This window comes from Phacochoerus africanus, chromosome 3 (genome assembly GCF_016906955.1).
Source record: "Phacochoerus africanus isolate WHEZ1 chromosome 3, ROS_Pafr_v1, whole genome shotgun sequence".
Lineage (NCBI taxonomy): Eukaryota > Metazoa > Chordata > Mammalia > Artiodactyla > Suidae > Phacochoerus > Phacochoerus africanus.
The window spans coordinates 162,048,115-162,070,628 of record NC_062546.1 but is presented as its reverse complement, the minus strand read 5'-3'; the positions used below and the strand labels follow the sequence as shown (position 1 = coordinate 162,070,628).

Genomic DNA, 22,514 nt, shown 5'->3' with positions numbered 1-22,514 from the left:
AATTAACATTGTGAGACCACCAAGTACCACTTAGTTAATAACTAATTTGAAGCGCTAAATGCCATCCAAGTGGAAAGAAACTGTTAAGACCCACACCTCATCCTTAACTATTTCTAAAGAAGGTTTTGCACTCCAAGTTATCATTGATAAAAATTAAGAAAGTGCCAGAAGAAATCAACTGTCCAAAATTGGGAAGAAAAGAGAGAGAAAGAGACAGAGAGTATTCATAGCTATTTAGAATACTTGAAGAATGAGTTGTTAAAGATTAAAAAGATTTATACTTATCCAAAGGGCAATATTTCAAATACAAGAACATATACTGTTCAAATGTCTTAATGGAGTATACCCTAAATTCTCACCCTCCTTAAACAAAAGATGCTAAACAAACTGCAGCATTTTCTTAATGAATCAGAATTCCATAACAGCATTAGTTATTTGGGAATCCTGAAAATGCATATAGATATAATGTGAGATATGATACTCTAGATGTGACCTGGAATTTTGTTGAAAAGGTCATTGATGTCAGTTTGCTTCTTCGTCATTTGCTTCTAATAAAGGTAAAATGCAGTATGATTTGTTCTATGACAAAATAAACAATGTAAGATAACGGCTTTTCTTATAAGATGAATAAATCAAAATGAATGGAGCCCCTTTCATAAACTTGCCCTTGCCTCTCAAAAATTCTTTACTGTGGTTATTACCATCCTTTAACACATCAGTACCTTCAAAACATAGTTTTTGTGTTGCAAATGCAGTGAACCATAGATATTTCAACATAAGCTTAAACTCAAGTGATCATATAATTTACTGCCCCAACTAGGAAATTTATACACGTGAAAAGAAGCACTCCGAATAATTATGCTAGGAAAATAAACATAAAGCAAGATTGTACAGGTCACATACTAGCTGGAACCAATCTTTCAGCTCATTTTCACTGGCTCCTTATGAAATGTTAAAAAGTAGATGTTATCAGTGTGTAACTGTGTGGTTGCTAAATGGTTAACTATATTAGTTTGCTAGGGCTGCCATAACAAATTACCACAAACTAGGGGACTTGAAACAACAGAAATTTATTATGTCACAGTTCTAGAGGTTAAAAGTCTGAAGTTAAGGTGTTGGCAGGGCTGCACACCCCTCTAAAGTCTCAAAAAGAGAATCTTCCCTTGCTTCTCCCAGCTGCTGGCAGCTGCTGCATTCCCTGGCTTATAGCAACAGAGCTCCAACTTTTGCCTCCATCTTCTCCTGCCCTTCAACTGTGTGTCTTCACATGACCTTCTTATAAGAACACCAGTCACTGGTGTTCGAGAGCCCTCTCTAATCCAGTATAAAACATCCGAACTAATTATTTCTCCATTTGCATGTTGAGGTCTAGATACACATGAGTTTTTGGAGGACATTATTCAATCCAATGCAGTAATCAATAAAATATTTGGTTGTTATTTTATCAAATATCACTAGATGTAAGATTTTACTGATTATATATATATATATATATATATATATATATATTGCTGGGCATGAAAAAGACTTCTTTGTGGGTATTTTCCTGTTTCTGTAATATGTTAAAAGAAGGGACTACGTGGAAATCTATGAAGGATTATCATATCATCAAAAGGTGTTTTTTGGTTTTTTGGGTTTTTTTGTTTGTTTGTTTGTTTGTTTTTGCTTTCTAGGCCTGTATCTGCAGCATATGGAAGTTCTCAGGCTAGCAGGCAAATCGGAGCTACAGGTGCCAGCCTACATCACAACCACAGCTAACATGGGATCCAAACCGCGTCTGCAACCTACACCACGACCCACTGAGCAAGGCCAGGGATTGAACCCGAGTCCTCATGGATACTAACTAGTCAGATTTGTTTCTGCTGCACCACAATGGGAACTCCCTCAAAAGTTTTAATATAGGAAGCAATGCCACCTTTAATAACAGTCTTATGCTTAAATATAAAGATACTTGATTCACAGACATATATCAAAATATAATTGAGCAATATTATCAACATGAAAGTTCAACACCATGAAACTGTTCAGAGGCTATGCTATATTCAGAAATTACTTCTGTCTGAGAGACTTTTCTGACTTTTTCAATATCAGTTTTATCTAGAATGCCTGTTTGAAATGTCAAACCAATGTCAGAAATACAGTACAATCAGCTGCACTTGTTTCTTAAACTTATTTTACCTTATCCTTGAATATGAAGAGATGGTATATCTTCTTACCCTTTCAGTAAGAATCAATTACATTAATTTGGTCAGATACCAACATATGGCAGTACTCCAAATTTGTAAATGAATCTAAGTCTACACTGTAAATTTTCTAACTGCCCTTTCTGGGCCATGACATCATACAGGAGAAATGTGCAAACCCATCAACCCATCAGTTGCCTGTACTTGCTCTTTCAAGTCATTTATAGATAGCTTTCTTTTCTTTTATGGCTAGCAACACATTTTTGCCCTGAAGCCTTTTGCCTTTCATTGAAGAAGCCTGAAGTACAGAGCAAATATGGCTTTTACCTCTGCATCTAATTCTGTCACATTAAATATATCCACCCTACTGAGTAGACTAGAGTTCTCCACCTTATTGCACCTTACCTTGTCGTTTAAGGTAGAGGCTGTCTGTGCCTTTAACGACACATCGCTGAAGTGCAGCTGGTTCTGTGATGCAACAACTAAGAGGGTCTAATCTTTTGAAAGCCACCACACCAAGGTACAGGTGGCTTCCAAATATGTTGCCTGTGCTTATCCTATCCATTCATTTATTCATGCTACTTGTTGAATACCCACATATTGGGACTCCCCGTTCTTTTCTCGTGTGCCCTGAGTGGGTGACATGTATGTTCACTCATTTATCTACTGTAGCCATCAGGTGGCTTGAGTGACTAAAGTGCCCAGGCTGGTTGTCTCCTCTGAGACAAATATTATCCTTTTTTACGTGTGTGGTAATGTGAAAAATTTGGAGATGCCATGGTCTAATGCAATGTTTCACAGAATGGAGTCTGGTAGACTAGTCCTACCAATGTTCATAAAAAGAAAATGGGAGGTTTCTTAGACAAGTGAGTTTAGGAGCACTCCATAATGTGTGTTCTTTCTAGGCATCTCACAATGCAGGTTAGCCTTTTAAGGACTCAGAAAACCAGCAGTAAAGAAATGCATAAAACTGTGTTGAATCCACTCTTTCCCAAACTTCTTTGACTAGAGAACCCCTTTTCCTGTGCAGTCTGCTCCAGAAGTAGCAGTGCATCGAGAGAGCTCCCCTTAGGAAATTCTGGTCCAGAGAGTCTGTCCCTTGTTCTTAAGGCCTCCAATTTAGAACCAAGAATGGTTGTTTTGTCCTGCCCAAGAAACTAAAGAGATGGCCCTCCCCTGCAGCACTACTCATGTGCTATCAATGCCTGCTGTTTGCATCAGCTCTCCTAATTGTCACACTGCCACAAATAGTGACTTCGCTTCTGTTTATTTCTATTTTGTCTTCTTTCCTGCTCCCATTGCTTCTCTTATAATTTTATCTTTTCTATAGACCAGTTGAACTTCTAAAGATATCACCAACGGACCAATGCTCCTTTACTCCCATCTGGAAACTGAACCGATCATAATTATTGATATAATCTGCACCTTTTCTCAGCTATGTCATTTGCTTCTATATCCAAGAAAATGCTTCATTTGCTTTCACACAGGGCGTTCTTGTTGCTATTCTGTTCTCTTATCTATTAGAGCCATTAAAGAAGCCTGGAGATTTGTGAGAGCTGGTTTTAAGGCACCTGGAATTTGACGACATTTAGAAGTCTCTCACAGAGGCTGGTATTTGTTGCAGGCACATGGCTTGTTCTTTGAGTGTTGTGTCTCAAAAGAGGCAAAGACATTCTAAAATAAAATGAATTGTTCAGGCTGACTACCAAGTTCAAGTAAAGCTTAACAGCTGAAGGCCCCTGATGACTTTCATCACATCCAGGGTGGGTGTGGGCAGAGAAGCACTGGGCAAGCCATTGCTCACACACTCCTGGACACGGAACAGTTGATGAGATGGTGCTTTAAGAGAAGGAGTTGAGATAGACTTGGGACCACAAAGGTGGAACCACAGCACTGGTGTAATTATCAGGGGAAGGAAGCAGGATCCAGGGAGCGGGAAAACACAGCACTGGATGGCCAGAAACAGAGTGAGATGAGAAGGGGCTCAGTGGAGCCAGGAGCATTGTGATCCAAATCACCTGAGTGTCATAATTGCCTGGGGCACTTTTTTTAAACGACAAACTTCACGTCCCTCAGCTGTTGATTCTGATTCAGTTGATCAGGACCAAACTCTGGAAACCTATTTTTAACGAGCATTTAAGGTGTTTGTCTGCCCTAGAACAAGGAACACTGCCCTTAAAAGAGGAATTTTAGGATAATAACCCATGCCTGTATCTCAGTAAATGCTGTCATTTATATGAGGTCATAGCAGGATTGTATTTATACAAAACTCACATACATGTATACACATGCTTCTATGAGGGCATCAGAGTATCAAGAACACTTCCTAAGATTCTGTAACACCCCAATGCCAGGGTTTGGTACCTATAAATGTTGTTCAGGTATCTAGCATTGCATAATAGCCCCCCACTCTGACTGTCTACAATTTCTAGGCTAGGCAGTTTATTAATGTTTAGAATTAAACATTAAACTTAAATATCGCACTTAAATATTATGTAACTTTTCTAGCTACTTGAAGTGCTTTTACCACAAAACTTTTAGAGCTTATTTCTTTTTATTTTTCCAGAAGTCCAGTTTTAAAACTGTTTCCATAGAAAATTTTCCCTCATTCCTAGTGTTTTCTCAAGCACTTTTGAGACTCTGCTCAAAAAAGTCTGCTGAAGAATAAGAACTATACCTTTGTTCCTTAGTTTAAGAAACTATAAAAGCTCTCCAATTATTTTCAGAGTACTCTTGTAGAAAACCAAGCTGATCACTAGCCTTATTCACTGCAATATCATCATGTTTATCTGCACTGTAGTTTTGGTGTTTACCATCTATTATTTTAAAGTACAAGAATAAATACGTGGTTGTATTTAGAAACAGGCGGCTAAGGAAACTAGTTCCTTCATACATAATCCTAGTTCCTATTTTGAAATAGGATTTTGAAATGCATTTACCTGTATTTTTCTTTCTTTCTCTCTTTTTTTTTTTAACTGCTCCACAGCATATGAACTTCCTGGGCCAGGGATCGGATCCCAGCCGCAGTTGTGACCTAAGCTGCAGCTGCAGCAATACCAGATCCTTTAATCCCCTCTGCCAGGCAAACCTGTGTCCTGGCGCTACAGAGACGCCACTGATCCTGTTGTGCTACAGTGGGAACCCATGGTTTAGTTTTTAAAATAAGGTTTTTTTTGTTGCCCTGAAAAAATTCAATCATCATTTCTCACTTCTGGACAATAGTGTAGATACAGGGTGAAGGGCAAATTAGAATCTATGAATTCAGAACTGACCACACTTGGTTCCAGTCTGATTTTTGAGATACGACATGCATATAGATATCATTTTTTCCACCAAGAAGAACTAGATTTTTCCATATTCTTCAATGCTTACATGAAGGTGGTTATAAATGCTTCATTTAAGAATCACACCTATTTGGTTAACAGAGGGAATATGTTATTTTAAAAACTAGATGATATACTCCTATCTCCATTTGCTCTACCAGAAACTATAGAAAGAAGGACCCATGTCCCTTTCTCCTGGTCCATTTCTAGAGGGTCTGTGCGAAGACCCTCTACCAGAAACTATAGAAAGAAGGACCCACGTCCCTTTCTCCTGGTCCATTTCTAGAGGGTCTGTGCGATACTTCTCCAGCAGACATTCTTTCCTAAGGCAATTCTCACTCTTTCCTCAGTCATTTCCTGATGCCACCTTTACCCTACAAAAATCGTTCCCCCAACATGATGTTAAGATTCTTTTTCTACTGATATACCTTCTGGATGTTTCTGGCAGCTTCTCCGTGCTGGGCAACTGTGTCAGTGGGATAACATAGGAAAGCATTCCTTTCTTTTAAAAAAATGTGTGCTTAGTATCTTTTCTGTGCTAGGTGTAGAGATTGCAACTGTAAAATAAACAAAGACAACAATACTTGCCTTTTCAAGGGAGTTTTTGAGCTAATGTATCACTCAGACAAGTAAAGGGTGATTAAAATTTGATGTGAAAAGTGCTAGGAGAGGGGATGGTTTTAGATAAGGTAGACTGAGTGGTCAGGGAGAGAAGATTACAGAAGGTCCTTAGAGGAAGTAATGTCAATGAGACCCGAATGATGAGTAGGAGTTAGGTATAATGGATGATAAATGGGGAAAAATGAATATTCCAGATAAAGGAAACCACATATGGAAAGTCCTAGGGGGCAGAGAGAAGATTCATCTAAGTGTAGGAGGATGCAAGAGAATTACAAGAGGTGAGAATGGAGTAGCTGAGAACAGATTCTGAATGACCTTCTAAGTAACATTAAAATTCAGTTCGCTGGAGGAGTTAATGAGTAATAATAATTGTTTCTTGGGGGATTTTAAGCTGGGTCATTATGCATTCACATTTTTCTTCTAGAGAAATCACTCTAGCTCTAGTGTGGAAAACTGACCTGGAGATAATGATGGTTTGATCTAAGAGAGTAGCCATAGAAAGGTAGAAAAATGAACAAATTTGGTAGCTACTTAAGAAGTAGAAATCATAGGACTTGGTGATCTACTCAGTATTGGAACGTGAAGTCCAAATTTCTTTTTTGGGGTTGACGAGTGGATGAACACACCTGGCCTAAGAAGCAGGGGAAGGAAGTAGGAGAAGAAGCTGATGAGATTGAGGTGCTTGTGAGACACTCGGTACTTTGATATATGGATATGAAACGCTATTAAATGTGATATGGGCTGGTGAATCAGAATCTGGAAGTCAGAGGTATTGGCAGAAGCCTTGGATGAGTTAGAGCTCCCTTGGTGAGAATGGTTAAAGTGTAAAAAGAAAACTTTAGGAAAATATCAACACTTTAAGAATTAGTTGCGGAAGAGAAGTTCACAAAATAAAGGACCAACCAAAAAAAACTTAAAAGGTAGGTGGTATGCAAGTCCAGGGAAGAGAAGGCTTCAAAGAAGTGGTCAGCTGTATCAAATTACTGAAAGACTGGGACAGTTGAGGTCTGATAAGAACAATTACTTTTGGCAAGAAAGATGTTGGTGGTTGACCTTCTTGAAGCAGTTTCTCTGAAGAAGTGATCAGGGAGCATGATGGGTTAAACAGTGCGTGGGAGTTAGTGCAGGAAGTGAAGAATAGGAGCAGAGATACCACTCTTAAGAAGTTCGGCTGCAAGGGGTGAAATGGAGACAAGAGGTCTAGCAAGAGACACCAACTGAAAGAGGGAGGTCTATGAATTGTTAAGAAGGAAGACACTTGAAAATGTTTAAATGCTGATGGCTAGGAATAAAGAAGATACAGGAGAGAAAGGAGATAATTGATGGAGAAAGCCCTTGAGAAGGACGGAAGTGTTGGGATTCATGACGGCTTGGCCTTAGACAAGAAATCTCTCACAAGGTCAAAGGAAGGAAAAAGGAAAGAATTGCTTTTCATAGCAGCAATAGGATACAGGTGAGATAAAAAGGAGTCATAAAAGGCAAACAATAAATAAGATATGGAGGCCAGATGTTGTCTTGAGTTTTAGTTAAGTTCTTAACTGTATGGTCTACATGTTACACTGGAAAGAACTGTGGTTTTGACCCCAGTTGTGCTTATCAATTGTGTACACTTTTAAGACAAGTAATTAAACCTACTTGAGGTTGAGTGTCCTCATTTATATAAAATGGGGTTCTTCTTATAAATCTATTTTGAAGGGCTGTATTAAGGAATATATTTTTTTGGCTAGGCCTGCAGCATGCAGAAATTCCCAGACCAGGTATCAAACCACCGCCATAGCAGCAACCATAGTGATGTCAGATCCTTAACCTATTGTACCAAAGGGAACTCCAAGGAATACATTTTTGTCACATTAAGTATTAACACAATGCTAGGCTGTAGATTCTCCAGGAATTGAGGATACATTTATTATCATCCTGTCTTGAGATCTGTCTACTTGGCTGTTTAGAGGACAAGCAAAGTCATGTGGAAACAACCAACAGATATAGTATATTACATATAGTACATAGCACAGTGCCAGACACATAGTAGATACTCACGAAATATTCATATAACAAATTATTGGAAGCCAATACTTTTGTCCTATATACATTATTAAAGTCTTTATTTCTGCTGTGTTTCAGTAAATGCTCCAGCCTAAATCCTTCTTGTTCTCTGTTGGCTAATAATTTCAGAGTCACATAGGAAACAAATATGCCACCTGAGAAGGTTTAGCTTAACTATTTATTCATTGCTGCATATGCAACCTATAAAGGAGAAAATAGTTTGACTCACACAGCAAGAAGGCAAAAGTGGGCAGTACCTGAACCATATGTCACTTGGGTTGTCATTTTCAACAGTGTCATCAAAAAAGCTTACTTAAAAAGGATGCCCAGATTAGCCACTAAGCAAATAAATTTGGCCAGAAATGCATAGGTTTTAATTCAGGGCAAAAGAAAAAAGGGGAGGGGAGTATAGGTGGCATAAAATGGCTTCTCATAATTTTCTTCTTTCTCTAAGGTTTTTTAGTAAACTTTGTCTTTGAAGAGCAGCTTGGAAGAGAGCAGGGTTGCTGCAGCAAGAGCTCAGTGGGGAGAGCTGGAGCAAATTGCCCCAGATAGGCTTAAGGCAACTCCAGCTCTGGACTCCCAAGAAGCTAATGAACCATAGATCTCTGCCTCTTCCCAAGGCCTGATATTTACAAAGTGTTGTCAGAGACATCTGAAGTTCCATAAAATACTATATTTTTAAAAGGTCTTCAGGCTTAATCCTCTAAACCTATAGGAGTTACCCACTTGCTGAGAGTTAATAGGCTCTTGACTGAATGGTGAAGTTTGAAAAGGACCATTACAGGCAGAGTGCAGTTTGCCCCAGTAGCCTGCTCTCTTCACTCTTTGGAGGGCTCTGCCATCTGAAGCCAGGCAGGGGATTTCTAAGGCAGGGGACAGAGAAAATGGCTAAAGATATGCTTATCTTTTTTTCCCTAATAATAAACACATTTTCTTCTTTTTTTTTTCTTTTTTTTTTCTTAAGAGGTCTAGAATTTCTGGCTAAATCTGTAGAAGACTCGAGATGATGTCAAATTCTTAAATTTATTAAAATTGTATTTGTATAAGTTAAAATGGTACATACAAGTTCCTCTCCCAAGATTTTACAGATTTGTCAGCTTTTATCCATGTAACTATATTACCATAGAAACAGATAACAAAAGCCCATGCACATTCTCACCCAGTACTGTTTCAACTCAGTCACTCCAGTCCTCAGTTTACTATTTCTATTTCAGATGCTGGTACTTTTTGCAATTTAAATTCAAGCAATTCTTAAATAATGCCATTGTCTTGCCTGAGAAGGTAGTAACACAAAAATTAGTTTTCCTCCCCATTTTTAAAATTTTCTGTCCAATAAGAAAATTTATATATGCAAGTGGTGATGTGGATAATCACATTTCACATTTTATATTAGTGTTTGATCAACAGTAGGATCAAGAAGGAATTTCTCTGCAACCTCATCCACCTTGCTCTCAACCCTCTTTTGCTTAGTTAGCAAAGTTTTGGATCCAAATAGTTTGTTACTCTTATGAAAAAAAGTATGATAATGCTCAACTTGCAGAAGAAACGTTGAGTTTGTATCATGTGAAGAATTTGATCTCTATTCTGAAGTTATTTTTCTAAATCTTTAAAAGATAGTAACTAGGGGAGTTCCCGTCATCGCTCAGTGGTTAACGAATCCGATTAGGAACCATAAGGTTGCAGGTTTGATCCCTGGCCTTACTCAGTGGGTTAAGGATCTGGCATTGCCATGAGCTGTGGTGTAGGTCACAGACGTGGCTCGGATCTGGCATTGCTGTGGCTCTGGCGTAGGCCAGCAGCTGCAGCTCCGATTAGACCCCTGGCCTGGGAACCTCCATGTGCCAAAGGTGTAGCCCTAGAAAAGACAAAAAAAAAAAAGAAAGAAAGAAAAGAAAAAAAGAGATAATAACTAGGAATGCTGTGATCAGGCCTCTGCTCTTTACAAAACTTTTAGAATCAACTGTGTCCCTAAATACACCCATATCCTTTGCACTATGCTGTCCCTTTTAGCTAGCATTCTCATTGGAGCCTTGGTCCTAGTGGCTTAAAAAAGGAGAGATGCTTCTCATCTGCTCATCTGTGCCTTGAAGAAACTATGAGAGCAGGTGAGGCTATTACAGAATTTGTCAAGTTCCAAGAACCCATATTGCATTACATTCAGAACTCACTCAATAGGAATGCTTTTCTGATCTTTAAAAAAACTTTGATTGCAATTCAAGCTAGATATGAGGTTTTACTGCCACCTCATATGTTTATACCTGATAAGATAAGGACAGGAAATCTTAAGAATTATATGTCTTCTTTGAAACCTACTCTAATCAACAATGGGACAATCATAACTTTACTTTTAAATTCGTAATTTGTTTCTGTCCCAGGCACAATATAATGGAAAGAAAGATAGTTTTTCTTTTTCTACTTGGTTAAATAAAATTACTGTCAAGCTGCTTTCGAGATAGGGAAGTAAGTAAGAGAAAAGTAAAATCGAGTGATCACAACAGGTATGTGAATATCTCAGTACTGGAGGTTTCTGGTACTGTTATAAATGTGAAAAATAGAAGTTCATATAAATATATCCAAAATGGAAATTTCATGTTGCTGGAAAAATGTGGCACATTTTCTTTGCCCAAAGGAAAAAGCAGTTGAAAAGATAATAAACCAAACTGTACAACTCATATGCATGTGCTTGTCAAGATAATTTGTGATGTCAAAGCATGAGGTTAAAAATTGAATTTAGACCCACAAACATATTGTTCCCCACAAGGAAGACAATACATAATAAAGATCACTTTATGCTACCATGTCTAAATTAGAGACATAGTAAGTATTTAATATATTCTGCACCCTTTGTAAAAGTAAAATGTCTCATAATCAAGGCAAAATGATTTCCTTTGTTTACCACACCTAAATAATGTCCCTATTACTCTGCTTACCTCTCCTAGACTATCAAAAATTATAATTTGCAATAAATGGTTATTAGTTATTGTAAGTCAATATTAGCAACAGAAATAAAATATTACTCTTAAAATTCAAAGAACCTAGAGTTATGAAATAACCCAACCTACCATAGAGTAACACTCTACAACATCTGAAAAACAGTAACCAATCTGAGAAATTTTAATACCACTACAAACTCACTACTTCAGTGTATAACTCATTTCCCTATTGAACAGCTCTGGTTGCTTAAAAATGTGCAGTAGAAATCTGTCTTTCTAAAGCATACTCTAAATCTGGACAATACCTCTAGTTTAGGATCTTTCCAACTTATTCTGATATCCTTACACAGTATCAGACTCCTCCCGGGGAATCCTAAAGGATTTGTATATATTCTAAAGAAAGGCCTAATTAAAGCAAAATAAGGCTACCTCCAGAGAAATATCATCTGACTGGCCCCCAAAAGTCTTCCCAGATTGTAAGGCACCATGGGTAGGGTCTTGATCCTTTAGCCAATAGGTGTAGAAATTTGATCTTACAATCCCCCAGAATTCAGTGGGCTGAAGAAAGCTGATCTGTGGCCCCCAAAATGCATGGGAACTCAGAACTAATCAATTCACTCAAATAAAATCTATAACTTTCAAATGGATGAGACAGCCAAGTGGTACTGTCAAAGCCATTCCCAATCTGCAGGCCACATAGAAGTCAAATTATTTTAAGACTGTTTAGAGAGCAGAGCATCAAGACAAAGAGAAATGGGTTGACCGAGTGAATATTTCATAGCATTGGACACTAACAGTCTATTGCATTCATCTCCACACCTGGGGACCCTGATTTGTTAGTTCAAATTGGCTTCTCAGGTCACACCACCTTGGAGAGCGCTTGACTAGATGGCACAACATGACATCCAGATGCTACTTTGGCCAAGCTCTAAACCTTAGCCAAAGGGAAACATCCTTTCTTCAGATATTTGGATAGTTTTAGTCAAAGTTTACAGTCATATTTCTGCTTCAATCCATAATGTGTTGCTTTGATAGATTAATTCTCCGAATGACATCTTATTTCCAGTTTGGGGGGAAGGAGGCAGAGGTAATGATAAACATACATGTATACACATATACACACCCTACTCTGAGCTGTACTGGTTTAAGTCCCTGAACTGCTATGCCCAGCTCTGCCCCTCTTTATATGCACTTAACTCACTTGACTTGTGCTAAAGCCTTGCCATTTGCCATTCTCTCTGTCTTTTCAGTTTGCCCTGTTTCTTTCTCTAAAAGCACCAGGTAGAAATAATACATGTAGCTATACTTTAGAGCAGGCCACTTCTATAGCTCTTGACTGGAATATTGACTAGTAATGGGCATGCAGCTCCATTACCTCTATTGCAAATAACAGATTATACCAACATAATTTCTTTAAAAAATCAGGATCTGATTCAGAATGAATGATTTGTAAACATTTAAACAGGAAACTGGGCAAGGATTTTAAACAAAGACACAAAGAGTTTCTATCATCAGCACTCTCTCTCTTACAAGAAAGAGCACAACCCTTACATTAAACCTCTTTTTATTTTTTTTTTATTTTTTTGCTTTTTAGGGCTGTACTCACGGCATATGGAGGGTCCCAGGCTAGGGTTCAAATAGGAGTTACAGCTGCTGACCTACACCACAGCCACAGCAATGCAGGATCCAAGCTGTGTCTGCAACCTACACCACAGCTCAGAGCAATGCCAGATACTTAACTCACTGAGCTAGGCCAGGGATCGAACCCTCAACCTCATGGTTCCTAGTTGGATTCATTTCCCCCGTGCCAAGACAGGAACTTATAAAAACCTCTTTTTAAATGGTGAACAGAGTTGATGTCCAAATCGTCAACCCTGGAAGAAAAGACACACTTCCAAAGTATCGTTTTTCCATGATTTTAAATCTTTAAGTGCTTTGCTTCAATATCTATGTGTAAATATCAGTATTACAAATATCCACTATGGTCCACACACATATTCAGTTGGTATATTAGTTTTCTGTGTCTCTACTCTTCTTAATATACTTAAATCTCATTTCTAAAACATGTCTATTGCATTACTAGAAGTGGTTATATATTTAGGTTTTCAATCAACTGGTTAGTTGTTTGGACGGACTGTAAATTGGTTGACATATATTGATGATTCCTCATTTTCTTGCCCAGGAATCATTTCTTCCACTCATTTATTTTAAATCTCTCTAACCTTCTTATTTGACAGTATCCTATGAGCAACATAACAGAGCACTCCAAGCTCATAAGGAATGGTGTAAACTAATTAGCAGATTTTATGATGGAAACTATTCTCTCACGTGATCAACCTGTCTGGATAATGAACTTTGTGAAAATGCCCAGCTCTTACTATGCTAAGGCAACAGTTTCACTCAAGCAAGCTTCTATTTTGCCCTTGGACTTCAGTTCCTAATTGTGGATGTGGCACAAATCCAGAAACAAAAGCAGTATAGGATGAAGGACAGAGTTAAAAATAAAATAGCCTTAAAACATAGATTTTGGAGTTAAGAAATTTCTTGATCTTCTTTTGCAAGTGACAGAAAGAAAAATAGCCCTAATAAGATGTATTTGAAAAAATACTATGACCAAAATCACAGTGTAGGTGAAATGTAGGGAAGTTACAGAAAATTCCCCCACATGCAAGTGTGCAGAAGCACTGAAGGGTTACTAACGAACACTAAATAGAAGTGTTGAATTGTTTGTTATGGGGAGAAGATCCAGAAATAAGAGTGAAAATCAGTGCTGGTTCATTACATCAGCAGTGAGGCTGGCAAACCCCACTGCTCAACTCCCCTTTCAACAGCAGGTGCATGGTTTGTCCACTCTGACTTGCAGCCCCCCGGCCAAGGCACAGCATGAACCCAGCCTTCATGGAGTCATGAGTGACTACAAGCCCTCTCAAGGGGTGTCTAAATACCATAATTGCTCTGCTTCTATTTTGGTCACATACTCCCATATTGGAAATTTTACCCCACACTGTCTATTTCAGTTGTTGTGTGTTTGCTTACTGCAGGTGCTGTTTGTTACCAAAGACACCATGACACAAAAGTCCAAAGTTGCCTGGAAGAATCAAAAAAAACCAAAAGGGAATGTCCTATATATTCTTAGTCTTTTCTATGGAAGTGGTTCACTCAGTTTAATAACTGTATCAAAAGAGAAATATTATAATACAAAAAAATCATCCAAATTGGTAAAGAGACAGAGATGTAGAACAAATGAATGATTTCAATGCCACCTCCAGTCTCTTCAGCATACCTTTGATAAATTCTTTATTAATATGAGTACATAATTTGAATATTATCCATCATACCAATGTACATAAATATCCCTACAAAAGAAAGCATTCAATATATTTAACAATTTACTCTAAATTCTAATGTTTTGCAGATGACACCTAGATCTTAAAATGTATAGTTATTTTATAACACTGCTTAAACATAAATAATACATTTGTCTAATTCACTAATACTGAAGATACTTTTTTCTGATGATGAATATAGTCATCATCCATGACTGCCAGTAAAAATTATAAGGATGCACTACAATAAAAAACTATACCCCTATGTGGAAATGGTAGAAAATAATCTATTTCATAAAAAATAGTAATTTGTTCTCAATCTTCCATCACTGAAAGAATCCATTACTGCTGACCAATTACTGTGGTATTGAAGTGTCTTTAGACTGAAGTCAAGAGTTATATTTTTCATGCATTCAGCAAGAATTTTTAAATATACCAGGTCTCAGAGTACAGAAGAAACTCCAAAAGGCAAAACTTTATATTATAAAATGAACATGTAAAGAGTCAAAAGACTGCTTAGACATGGCATTACAAATGAGAAGCAAATGTACCTAGACTAATAATGTTCATGAAAAAAATTAATATCTTTACAGAAACATGAGAAAACGAAACTTGTTAGTGACAGAGAAAGTGTTCATTTTATTTCATTTTTTAAATTTTTCTTTGTTTGCTTTTTAGGGCTGCACCTGTGGCATATGGAAGTTCCCAGGCTAGGGTTTAATCGAAGCTATAGCCGCCCAGCATACCACTGCCACAGCAATGCAGGATCCAAGTCACATCCGTGACCTACACCACACCTCAAGGTAATGCCAGATCCTTAGCCCACTAAGCAAGGCCAAGGATCAAACCCTCATCCTCATGGATCCTAGTCAGGTTCGTTAATCGCTGAGCCACGAAGGGAACGCTGGAAAGGGTTCATTTTAGAATACGAGTTTTTCCTTTATCATAAGTTTAAATTTCACATAACATTGCTAACATAGGCCAAATATTAGGAATTGGAATACGCTTAGAACATTCAGTATGTCCTGTGTTAGCATCTACACAAATGATTCTGAAGTAACATTTGCTCTTTCAATAGTTTTATTTAGGCAATAAGAAAATGTATGAATGCTAGTAAAATCATGTTCACAATAGATGAAAAAAGTCTGAAAGAATACTTTTGTTGAAATTTGCATTTGGTTTTGGAAAACTTCTGTTTAACAATCGCATATAGCCATATTTTAACTTCTATGCTCCCACACTGAGAAAATATCAAGGTATTGAAGCAATTTACTTTTTAGGGACATTATGCTTGCCTTTGAAATTCAAAAAAAATAGGATATTTCTCCTTGAATTATTTTTGATCAATGTACAGTCTCTACACAAGGAAAATTAAAGCTGTCTGACAACTCATAGAAACATCCCTGGCTCTTAAAGATGTACGAAATTGCATAAAAGCATGAAAAGCACTGGGTAATTTTGCAGTTTCATCTCTAAATACAATTGTAAAGACATCTGTCTTTCAATTCTTTCTTCCTCTTTCTTCTGAAGCATGGTCTTTTAATTCTTGCCCTTTTAAATATCTTTGCCTACTGTTGCCTTGCTTCTTAATGTACTGGTTGATCTTACCAGGCTAAGAAAGTATTTACAGGAGGTGTTGCTTTTATCTGTATTCACAGAGAATGCTAACAAATTAGAAGAAAGTGCCAGAGAACACCACATCCCTTGCCCAGAACATTACAATGGCTTCTGCATGCACGGGAAGTGTGAACATTCTATCAATATGCAGGAGCCATCTTGCAGGTAATGTTTTTTCACCCTTAAACTTTTAAATGTATACAGTAAAAATATAGGAACTAAATTCTAGATGTTTACTGAGAATTGGATGGCATCCTGCCTGAATGGGTGATCAGCAGTCAACTTTTCTCTGCCTCCCCACCACCACCAAGAAAACAACAAGATATGTGTACCTTACATACCCAAGTACTATGTAACATATCATTATATACACTCCTGTGGGAGAATTTTACATTGTGCTTTGGGCATTTTTACAAGCTCTTTAAAGACTCAGCCTCCTCGGTTTTATTCACCACTTTTCCCATGGACACAGAGCAGTGCTTGACACAGAGTAGGTACTTGATAAATGTTTCTAAACAAATGAATGGATCAGGCCTTACCCTATCTAGATAACATGGTTGCTTTTGGGAGGCTGTCTTTTCCAAAGTCCCTCAAGTCTTCTAATAAATATCATCAATCTTGGTTTTGCCAGGAAAACACTCTTACGTGGATCTGCTCTCCAGATTGTGTAGCTCTGCAGATTGTATAGGCTTGTATAGTGAGCTATTACCTACACTTCCGTAGCTTCGAACTGGGTTGAGACACAAAGGAATTGCTTGTCTGGATTTAGTTAACCTGCTGAATACTCATGGATAGGACATAATTATTTCAGAGATGGTAAAGGCAAAGTGAAAAAACAAACATACTTTTTATTAAAGGAATATACAAGTGACAAATGATGAAATAGCTTTCATATTGCCATACAGTGAAAGGAGTTTCTCTTTTTCTCTTTCCTCCCCCTCCCCTTTATGTCTCCTCCTCCTCTTCTTTTTCTTCATCTGCTCCTTCTTCTTTCCTCCTTTTTCTCTCTCTTCAAGAACTGTCAGTTTTTCATGTTTTCCTTCACTGAATACACAAGCATCTGCCTTCCAGTAAAGCCAGGCAGAGTGAGAAGTTTCTCCCAATGGCCTGTCATTCCCAGCAGAGTTGTCACTATTAAACCCTTCTAAAAAACCCCAGGATGTAGTTATGAGAAATTCAAGGTGAAATACTAAAATTGTTGCACAAGTCATTGACAAGTTGATCCCCACTAGTCTTGTTTTCCTGTGAGTTGTTTTCTTATCTCATTGTCAAATGCCAATTCTAACACGAAGATTGTCTACCTGAGTGGGCTTTCTGATGAGGTCTGAGTGAGTGTGAGGCAGTGTTCATCCTCAGACACTGTTTTGCTGAACCTTATTCCTACATCATAATTACTTTTTTTCCTACTGAAATTTCACTCTCTAACAGAAGACAACTTTATGACCAGCAAATTAAAGAAATCACTCTTGTGGTACTTCTGGCCCTAACATTTTTTAGCACTTTTTCTAATAGTAGCACAGAGAATGCTTTATGCAAAAATAAACAATAGCACTATTTTTTATACCCATGTCATCAGAAACAAGCCTTTTCTCAAGTAATTATGTTGTCTTAGGTTAATTAAAAAACAAGTTAAGTAAAATGTAAAGCTCAAATGGGGAAAAAAGAGAGAGAGAGAGAGAGAGAGAACAATTATTCCTGGGCATCTACCTTCTCTCTATATTATCATCACCAATTATCTACCCTCCTAGCTTCAAAATTGATTATTATAAGTATAAAAAGAAACCACCTATCTTTGAAATCAAAACCATAAAGAGATCTAATGCAAATAAGTATTTGATAAACATATCTACAAAGTACTATTTTTTAAGAGCAGGAAAGGCTAACAAAAGGCCCTAATTTCACAATGAAGATAAATGCCTATAGGCCAACTATAAAAATGAGTCCAGCAGCTCTGGATAACTGGACGTTATCATTTCTTCCAGGTGTGATGCTGGTTATACTGGACAACACTGTGAAAAAAAGGACTACAGCGTACTCTACGTTGTTCCCGGCCCTGTTCGATTTCAGTACGTCTTAATTGCAGCTGTGATTGGAACAATTCAGATTGCTGTCATCTGTGTGGTGGTCCTCTGCATCACAAGGTCAGTAACTGTACTCCCCGGCCACCCACATAAAGAGATATGTCATTCCTCCTGGTCTTAATCAAGTCTCTCTAATTACAAGTCTCTTTGTGGACTGTGCAACCATCCATTCTCTGGAGTCCTATTTCCTCATCAGAACACCAGCTGAATAGTCAAATGGAAGGACACTGACTTTCATGCTGGAGTGGGACAAAATTATCTCCCTTATTTTTGCATTATGATGAGGATTATTTATTTTCTAGGCAAAGGTCTTTTTCTTCCCCTTCTAATGTGTAATACCAACCTTTGTTTGAATACACTTCTCTTTTTTTAACTCTAAAAAGTCAGTCTTCATTCAGACTACTAACAGACTAGTTAAATGACCAGTAGTTTCTTACTTACCCACATTAATATGCCAAATGAGGTCAGAATAGATTTTATACAAGGTCTAGAAAAGTATTAAATTATAGCTCTATTTACGGCACTTATATTTCCAAGTATAACTCTCAAGTATAATCATTTTAACATATTGGATATAAACAACAAATACATTTCCAACTTAAGGTAACAAAGTAACTTTTAAACACAAAATTCAAAGAAAATAGTTACAATAGGAAGAATTATGTTGTAGTGTATGAAAACCTTTGATATATGGAAATTTCACAACATGTTTCCATATCAAACACCCAGTCAAACAGTAATCGTTTTCTGGAGAGTCAGGTTGAGAGAAATACAGAGATCTCATCCAGTTTCAGCGGGAAAGAAAACCATTGATTAATTAGTGATATCTGACATTGGGCTTGGAGTAAAGGAGTGAGGCCAGGTACCTGCTTAACTTCATTAGCGTGTAAATTCATGATCACCAACAATGAGATTCTAAACCAAATGCATATTATTTATGTTCTGTCTAACCGGAAACATTATTGAAGATACTTCATTCTGACCCAATTTCACTCTGCTTCAGAGAAAAATTCCAAGGAAGTTTTTCAAGGTTTTTGCCAAATTCACAAGGCATTTAGACTGTCATTCATTTGTACAGCTCAACAGTAAATCAGAATGTTTCCCCAAAAAATTATTTTCAAAAGACAAGAAAATAAAAGAAAGTATCATATCTTTAGAAAATAAAGGCCACAATACATCTCAGTGTCGGTACCGTGCTATCTTCTTTGAGGACAAGTGTGGCATTTGCTCTTGAAAAAGACAAAATATGGTTCATAAATCCTTCCCTGGCCTAAAGGCTTAAGGAAAGATCATTGATGGGAGCTCTGCGCTACTCTAAACCAAGTTGAGTTCATCAGCTCGACTCTCACGTTTAGATGCCAAGTGAGTCGATGGATTATATTAAAATAGATTCTGGGGAACATAAAAATAACTCAAGAAACCAGAGATACTCAGTATAAAACAAAAGATATAAAAGCATTTAAAACACAGGAAATGGTGCCATATAACTCTAAGGGTCTTGAGCCTTCTAATATCTAAGTAATAATCAGCATATGAAAAATGGAATTCATACTTAATAGATCTTATCTTGTAACTGTGATTTGCTACTTCATGTACTGACAAAAATGCAGAACTTTAAATACTTTAGATGTATACAAGTCTGTTATTAATCACAGTTTCATTCCCATACATAATAAAAACAACTGGAATACATAGGGTACTTATCTCCCCAGGAATTCTGCTCTCTCTCTCTCCCTCTCTCTCTCTCTCTCTCTCTCTCTCTCTATATATATATATATATATATATATATTTGTATGTGTGTGTGTGTATAAAACACCTATATATACACATAGAACATGTTACATGTACATATATGTTTGTATACACACTTACAGGCAAACACATAATTATACACATACATTTGATAACATTGTGAAAAAGGAACAATTACCCCCATTTTCAAGATAGGGACTCCTAGGTATGAGAAGTCAGCAAATTGCTGAGTGTATATAGTTGAGCAGTAACGGCAGAAATGGAGTCCAGGCTGTCTAGTGTCAGAGCTGTGCGCTTAACCACTGCTCATACTGCTTCTTGGCTTGTCAGGATGTTTGTATCCTGACGCTCAAGACAACCTCAACTGAGCTCTAGATTAGGCAAGCCATTTTTTAAGGCATGTGGCCATTTTCATTTTCCATGTTAAAACAAAATGAAATCTATCTTCTATTTACTTTTGAGGAGGACAATGTGAGCTAAATTAGCATTACTTGTAATGCATTTTATGAATCTCTCCAAGGCCATTCAAACTTTCCAAAGTCTTTCCAGGAATCATCCTAGTCAATACACCACACTATTCTCAGTGTGGATTCATTTCATTCACTTGAAAACATTCTTCTCAAAAACTAGACTTTCCAACTAGGCTATTTTCCTCCCCAAACCCTTCCTGCCCAAGCCCTCCCTTCCTGGTGACCTGGCCACACTTGCCTGTTAAGACCTATTCCAAAACATATAATTGCAAAAGACTTAGAAAATTACACCAAGCAGAGGTCCTCTCATTCTCTTCAATTTTCTTTTAATTATATTCTCACCTGGTCTCTCCTCTTTTCTACTTCTTTTTTATCTTCTCCTCTTCCCACTTTATATTTTTCCTAATTCCTTCTCCTTGCTTTTACTATTTTAGTCAAACATCTGCCCTTCTCCCAAAAACAACATATGTCATAAAAAATACATTCATCTAGAGGCATGATCTGAAATAAAGAGAGTTGCCCTGTTGAGATGGATTTTCAATCTTTTATCTCCAGCTCCCACTTGTTGAGAATGTAACTTCCAGCTCCATGTTCACTCTGACAGATCTACCCCCACCCAAAAAAAGAAACCTGTGTATATATATATATATATATATACAAGTGTGTGTGTATATATGTATATATATATACACAAGTGTGTATGTATATATGTGTATATATATGTATATGTGTATATATAGTATATATGTGTGTATATATATCTTTATATACTGGTGCTAATTCATGTCTCTAGCTTATAGCATTAATGTACAAAAATGATATTAGGCTGAACGAAAACAATATTCCTTTCCACTATACATCCGATATTAACAGTTAGCTCCTTCTCTAGTTTGACAGGATTTAAACTTGTAGCACTGAAGTGTCGATAACACATCCATCCTTAGGTCATTTCAAATATAAAATTTTTGAAGACCTTTAACATGAGTTCACACCTGCTTGACTGCATTGTGCTGAGTCATTCTTTGTGACTTAATGAGTAAGCAGTTGGGGACTAGGCAAATGTATTCCTCTTCAAGTTCCACCTCTGTTCTTCAATTCTCCTCAACAGACGCTTAGAGACAACTTCAAGGAGAAGGAAAACCAAAACCAAAACTCTTCCAAAATAATTCCCGCTTCTGCTAATAATAAATTCTTTCATCTGAAATATTTTAATAATTTGTTTAATCCACAATTTCTCTCTGTGATTGTGGCACTAGACTTTAGGTAACAGCACTGGACTAAGATTTGTAAACTTTCCAACCTTCTAGGAAATGCCCCAGAAGCAACAGAATTCACAGACAGAAGCAAAATACAGGGCACTACAGTTCAGACAACACAACAAGAGCGTCCACGAGGTTAATCTAAAGGGAGCATGTTGCACAGTGGCCGGACTACCGAGAGCTTGGACTACACAATACAGTATTATAGACAAAAGAATAAGACAAGAGATCTACACATGTTGCCTTGCATTTGTGGTAATCTACACCAATGAAAACATGTACTACAGCTATATTTGATTATGTATGGATATATTTGAAATAGTATACATTGTCTTGATGTTTTTTCTGTAATGTAAATAAACTATTTATATCACACAATATAGTTTTTTTCTTTCCCATGTATTTGTTATATATAATAAATACTCAGTGATGAGAAAAAAATGGCATTCTTAAATTTGCGGTATCTCATAACTGTAAATATAATCAAACTACTACAATCTGTACAGGACCAGTATTTTATCTTTCTCCACATCTTGAGACCAAGCATTAGTTTATACAGGATTCAGTGGCTAGGTTTTGAGTGATTCCAAGATCAAGGGAAATGATGGTTATTGGAAAAGAGAAAAAATAATTTACTTTATATCGAGTGAGGATAAAATATTTCGGATCTCTGAATCATCTCTATTTCATCAGCTTTCTTCCCTGGTCTTCCATTTTCATCCCCAGAGCAGAAAAATCTCTGGCATATAAATTAAATCAAAGAAGAAGGGGAGGGAAAGTGTTTTATAACTCATGAAGGAGAGGGAAAGAAAATATTGGTTTTTATTGGGAAACATCTTAGAATCTCCCACTTAAGTGCATATATCTGAAAGGTCCTGAACAAGTTACATAATAGGAATACA

At 37.1% G+C, this 22,514-nt stretch overlaps 1 protein-coding gene across 1 annotated transcript in view; it reads left to right on the top strand.

Moving 5' to 3' along the window:
* The window catches only part of TMEFF2 (transmembrane protein with EGF like and two follistatin like domains 2), a 262,166-nt gene extending 240,113 nt beyond the window's left edge, over positions 1 to 22,053 (top strand). The window contains exons 8-10 of the mRNA XM_047773106.1: positions 16,091 to 16,214; positions 18,032 to 18,190; positions 21,661 to 22,053. Coding sequence (XP_047629062.1) covers positions 16,091 to 16,214; positions 18,032 to 18,190; positions 21,661 to 21,757 — 380 coding nt within the window. The 3' untranslated portion in view covers positions 21,758 to 22,053. The remainder of the gene's footprint in view (positions 1 to 16,090; positions 16,215 to 18,031; positions 18,191 to 21,660) is intronic.
* Positions 22,054 to 22,514: the final 461 nt, after the last annotated feature.